Here is a 6,295-nt window from a genome sequence, read left to right as displayed (position 1 = left end):
AACAAGTGCAGAATCCCGTTAGTAAATTCTGGTTCCGCTGGAGCAGCGAGTACCTCTCCACCTTACAGGGTCAGCGAAATATCCTTCAACAGGAGACGACGGGAAGTTCCGCACCATAGAAGCGAAGGTCACTGCGCAAGGCACCACCAAGAAGTTTGTGAGACCTATCTCATAAGTTGTACTGCTGCTAGACAGAGAGGACTGAACTTTGTGTATTATGTTCCAGTAGTAGGGTCATCTTAAAGACGTCGAGCGGAAGTGTTCTGGACCGCCTGTTCAGTTTCCTTAAATAGCGCCCTCTGTTGACCACTTGTATTGCCCGTTTCTCACGTGCACATTTAGTTGTCAGGTTTACACACGTTTCCGGAATGGTGTGACTTATTACAATTTACTAAGTTTTGTGCGATAATTTATCTCAAGGGCCCATGCGTACTATCATAATAAAGTCAAGGCAGTCACTCTAGTTAATCTGGAGGCAGTTGCATTCGATTTTTTGGTTTTGGTGATAAAAATAGTTGTTGATGAAATACTGCTGTTTTCATTTTGGCTGAACCTACATGACAACATAATGCTAGACAGAATGCTGGAGCGATATTATCTTGTCGTCATTGTTTTGCTTTATCACTACAGACATTTCGTTCCAAAGTCCGACTCGGATCGGACCAGCTGGTTTAATGTTTGAATACACAATTTATGAGTCCAAGGTACACTCTGCTCTAAATAATACCTGGTGCAATTAGCGCTCTTTTTTTCTGCAACCAAGTATAGTCACTTGACATAATGCACTGGTGTCAGTTGAATTCGTGAACCTAGCATCACGTGAACATTATTTCAATCACTTGATATCATTCACGTAAACGTATTTTGGTAATTGACTATATCCGGTTGTAGATGAAAATTAGTACACTTGAACCGCCACAAGATATCTCCATAATGCAGATAAACACCACTCCCCTGGCTTTGAAACTCTTAAATGCAAACCATGAATTTATATTCAAAGCTGAAAACAAGCATGACAGGTATTATGCTGTTAGATAACCATTTTACACCGGGATATATCACAGCTATTTCGAACAAATCCGATTGTCAAAGAAGTGCATTTTTTGAATGATGGGCAAGATCCTAACCAAAGATTTGACAGAATAGGCTGAAATCATTTGGTCTGGATACCAGACTAAGAAGTGGGAGCTCTACGGATCCGGGGAATGGACGACAATCAAAATATAATAACCACCGGGATGATGGTACCGACTCACAAAGCATAACTTTATTGAAGCCTAGATGGTGCAACCAATGAAAAGTTATTCTATATGCGACAGTTCTGAGAGCCATGGAATGGGGGAATTGAAGACATGTGGCACTGCACCTCTGGCCTGGACTTTGGGCTTCCAATTCTTAGCATTTTGGATTCAATCAGGTACTGAAGTGGCGCTATGAAGCCATGTTGTGGAGGCATCCTTTTTGAAAATGGCTACTGTTCCAGTTTTGGAAATATTATTCGTTTTAACAGTGGTCGGCTTCAGGTGATAGGAAAATGAAAGACGACATGTTAATCATCATATGTTTTTACAGCCTGAACACCTGTGAGAGTTTTGAGTATTTAGGGCCTTTAATATAGTTTTCAAGTATGGAAATTTATCACAGGTGTCAATGGGAGTAATTACTTGGTTGCAACCTAGAGAAGTGAACATTCTTAATGTCCACTCAGTTTACACGAAAATGCAGCACCTAACCAACTCACCCTGGAACTGAGTTGGTTTCGATCCTAGTGAAGCGATGACCCAGGTCATGCTTTCCCTCATTATAGCAGCTGTGACACAAGTCAAAGTCATGACACTCTAGACACTTCCAGCGTAAGCCGAGGATGCCTTCCTCTGGACAGCAGTCGCAGTTGACATTCGGATGCTTCACTCCTAAATAAAATGTGACATTTAAAAAACAAACTGTTGACGAATAGACCTCATTCACGAGGACGCCATTTTCGAGCGCGTTCCCTGAATCTATTTTATAAATTTTAAACTGTTAAATGGGATGGTGCCAGACTATTTCTATGATTGGAGTGCGTTCTAAGCCTCCCTTTCAGGTGGGGCTTAAAACATTAGGGTATGTTTAATCACAGCTTTTAAACTATTCACATTAGCACACTGGTTGTAATTTGTAATGAACTTTTATGTCATTGTGTTTATTTCTACTTGCAAGTTAAAAAACCAATGAAAAATTTACTTCGCTTTCAATTTAAAATGGCCGACTCGTGTATAAAGTCTGAAATCCCCTCTTCGCTTCTATTCCAATATTCCAAGCTTAAGATATTGTGCTCGGTATAACAGGGTTATGCAGTTATCACTTATCAAAATTCAATAAACGTAGACTCATGAGTATTCAAAAATATAATTAGCTGGCTTGACAGACTTCGACACCAGATCGGGCGCAGAGCCCTGCAAATCTGAAAACCACCGCGCGCAGTGGTCTTTGTTGACAAGTGTTCATGGTATGTGCCACCGGTACGTATACGGGCCGTTATCATGCGTCTAACCAGGAGTTGGGCGAGTCGTTGGTCCTTGTGTGTAGGATCCGTGGTGTAATGAACATTTAAACAACCTCAGCGTCTTACCTTGTTGGGCGTTATCGTAAATCCGCAGATCGTACGTGCCTTTTTCTCCACCAGCGCGGTAGTTTGCTTTCCTGCCCGCGTCCCATCGCACCCAGACACCCTTGGCTGAAACATGACAAGTAGTGTCTCCCATAAACAGAAAGGCATAAAGCAGACTTAACTCGAGGAATTGAAATACCAACTTCCAATTATTTCCCTACTCGATAGAATACAGGATTTGATTTTGAGATTCTGCATTCTGTGTCGATCCTTTGTCCGTACCAAATATAGACTTGGCGCACTTTATTTTACACCCTGTACGTCTTAAAATAACACGCTACGAACTCAACTTTGGGGCATACCTTGGACATGAGAATTTATTTAATGGTGTTTAACAGTTATGCTTACCACTCTCCGCAGACTCTGCAGGGACCACGGTGCCTACAGAGCCTCTCCCCCCGTCCTGGTCGCCCCATTTCCAGTCCGGGCCTCGTACAACTCGCACCCCTACAAACATGACGGCTTAAATGGCAACTAATACGCAAGTTATTGTCGGTACTGGGTGATGAAATTGAGTATCGCGACACCTGGCTCGCTTAGTTATCCAAAGGGTAGTTTTTGTTGTTGACAAGCGCCATCATTAAGTGGTGTCATAGTAAAAAATGGCCTCAATGAAATCTGAACTATACTGTTATCCTTGTTAGAGTGGCACATCTAGGGGGAGCAACAGTGGATACAGGGGAGGGTCGGGGGCACGCCCCCCTGAAAAAACAATGAACATATTTTTCTTTTTTAAGTTACGTCGCAAAAAAGGCAGCCACTGCGTACAGCACCATGTACCAATGCCATGAAGAGTCCTTGTGTCCCCTTGCTTTTTATATTAAATTTGGGGCGGATATTTTGGACAGACTTTTTCGGGGGAAAAACTTGCTCCCCCAAAAATTGTGTTCTGGATCCAGCCTCAGAGGGGAACATGGCAACCTCTCCCCTTCCCTCGCGTGCTCGTGCCCTCGGCCTCCCCTCCCCTGCGCCCAATTGGAATTCGGGAAGACCAAAATTAGCTTTTTGTTGTTTAAATCACACAAAATGAGAGTACCGCTCAAGTGCCCCCTCTCTGCAAATGGGACCACAACTACACCATTCAAATCCCGTGCAAAAACTCATCACAACTAAGCTTTACCCTACCCGAATGTTAACACCATTAGCTTAATTCAGATTTGTGTACTGAGTATGCGCTGTGTCCTCTGCGGCTCAACATTTTAAGGACAACAACATTTAACGGTACACCTTAGCCATTAAAGTTCAACTAAGCGGGAATCCCCTGCAGATGATAACCGTGTGGCAAGGTATGGAAATCCCGAGCTATTCTTGCTGCGGTTCGTAGAATCCTATAATTAGCTCAACCATTGTGATCGCACTGTTGGGTTTTTCCATTTGCCGCGATATAGTCCACTATAAACTATAACGTCAGTACGTTTTGAGTATATACGTCCTGGCGATGTTTTATTTTGAAATGCAAACCCATGATTTAGACACAATACAGTATTTTCCCCTATTTATTGATTGACTGGTTTCTGTGAGCAACTATCCGATTGCATGCGAAACAAACAACAACAATGGGTACATGGAAATGTGTCCATGCGACCCCGTGACGTCACTAGGTCAACAGCGGTACACTGGTAAGCCGTGCCCACAGTGAGATTGAGGGTAATGATTATTGTATTGACAGTTGTATTGAATTACATGAATTGGCTCTATGCATGGGCGTCACCAGGATTTTTTTCTAGAGGGGGCAAAGCACATTATTTTTCCAAATCCTTGTATTTCTCTAGCATATTTTCAATTTATCATTTTTCGAGAATGGGCAGAGGGGCGTTTCCAATTGCCAGTTTGCCATCCCCGCGGACGCCTATGTTGTTAAATGTGCATTAAATGAAACAGAACATGACTTCGCACCTTGTCTTCTTCTCTTTTTTTTTGGGGGGGGGGAACGCCCCCTCCCCTCTCCTTCCCTCTCCTCCCCCTCCCCGTGTGTGCGAATACCCTTTTCAAGATTGTTTACCCTCCTCCTCCCAAAAAGGACCTTGCTACGCCCTTGTCCAGCGGCGTAAATTTGTGCCGGGCAGTGTGGGATTGGGGATGACCCAAATCCAAAAATTCCCCGGCAGTACAAATTCGAAAAGCGGGGTAGTATAGAAGTACTCTTTTATCTGAAGACTGACTGGATGTAACGTGTGAATTAGACTTGCTTAATTCTCACCTTGTCCCAAAGTTTATCCCGTAATTTACCAATGGAAGTGGTAAATCCTGCCATTTCTGTACTAGACCATTCTAAAAGGATTGAATATTATTTCGAGCACACTGGGACCAGCTGTACTATAATTGCGTCGTCTTGTTTTATTAGCATCTGAGCGAAGTGTTACAAATATTACTACAAACAAACAGTGGCAGATTGAGTCTGAGGAAGCAGTGGGCGGGGCTTATTTTGCCTATGAAGGGTGCCGGTACCGAGCCAGACACTGTTACTCACTCAAGCTAAATCTGCCATTCCAATTTTACGTTGTGAATTAAACCTGGATATTGAATTAACATGCAAAACATTTATACAGGAAAAAGAACGCAAATCAGACAAAAATAGAACTATTTACTGATAGTGTATACCGCAAAGCAATCATTAGCCCCACAGTGGTATCCACTACTTGCAAGCAAAAATTATATTCACAGCAATCAGTCAGACTTTTATGTCTACTGATACGCATACACTTTGTGACATCTGGCTATAAAAATATGTAGATTACTTTTTTAAACGATAACATTAACCTACTTCTATCAACTATATTCTCTATTAATCTAGTTAGATCGCGTAACCGTTTAAATTTTTTTATATAGAGATTACATTTTTAAAATGTCCTTCACATCAATTTCCATCAAAGAAAATCTTAACAGGGTTCAGACACACCAACGTTATTGTGCTTAAATATCGAACACACAGAAACGTTTCAGATTTTTCGGCTGCTCACGGACGGGGCCAGCCTGCTAATGAGTGCGTTCGATTACTTCCCCCAGCTTACTCGCTCCTGGCTCCTAGCGTGATGACAGACATGCGCAGTCGAGCTAAATATACAAGAGCTGGAAAGTTTAACTTTAACTTGACACAGGCTGCATCCCAATCGACTGTCTAGAGCTATGTATCGGTCCACACTCATTGAAAATACGCAGGGACGCACTGACAAAAGACGTGGCCGTATAGCTCTGGAAGCCCGTTTCGGAAAAAAAAATGTTGCAACCTGACGACACTTCAGCAGTTCGTTTACAAAGTCTAAAGAGTCAAGAAAATTTTCTAATTATTTCCTAACAAAACTAGAAAAAAATTTCAGTCCCAGATTCACGTCATATCTTCATTTTTGCAATGAATGACCTTCATTGAGATGATATATGAAGAAAAAAAGTGGCGTCAGGTTGCAACATTTTTCCGCCCGTTTCGGACACGGCCTGAGGCGCCTGCCAGACGTCACGTTGGCATTCATGTTTATTTCATGGCCTTATGGGATACTTACCCAAGTAACCGGCTCGGCGAGTCGGTTACTTGGGCCAGGCTCGAGTAAGCGCGAGAAGTCACGTTTGAATTACTTACTTAAGTTTCAATTTGCCTCAAAGTTCGAAGTATGAGATTTTTTTATCACTGTTTTTTTAATTACAAAACTT

At 42.4% G+C, this 6,295-nt stretch overlaps 1 protein-coding gene across 1 annotated transcript; it reads right to left on the bottom strand.

The window, feature by feature from the left end:
* Nucleotides 1-1,737: 1,737 nt before the first annotated feature.
* Nucleotides 1,738-3,156, bottom strand: LOC119732337 (E3 ubiquitin-protein ligase MIB2-like). Its single transcript, XM_038205795.1, has 3 exons — nucleotides 2,999-3,156; nucleotides 2,612-2,716; nucleotides 1,738-1,913 (listed from the first exon to the last, which is right to left on the bottom strand). The coding sequence occupies exons 1-3, from the start codon at nucleotides 3,105-3,107 to the stop codon at nucleotides 1,738-1,740; spliced, it is 390 nt and encodes a 129-aa protein (XP_038061723.1). The 5' UTR covers nucleotides 3,108-3,156.
* Between the last annotated feature and the right edge of the window lie 3,139 nt (nucleotides 3,157-6,295).

This window comes from Patiria miniata, unplaced genomic scaffold (genome assembly GCF_015706575.1).
Source record: "Patiria miniata isolate m_02_andy unplaced genomic scaffold, ASM1570657v1 HiC_scaffold_24, whole genome shotgun sequence".
Classification (NCBI taxonomy): domain Eukaryota; kingdom Metazoa; phylum Echinodermata; class Asteroidea; order Valvatida; family Asterinidae; genus Patiria; species Patiria miniata.
The sequence above is the reverse complement of the archived record's forward strand: the minus strand, read 5'-3'. Positions and strand labels throughout refer to the sequence as shown.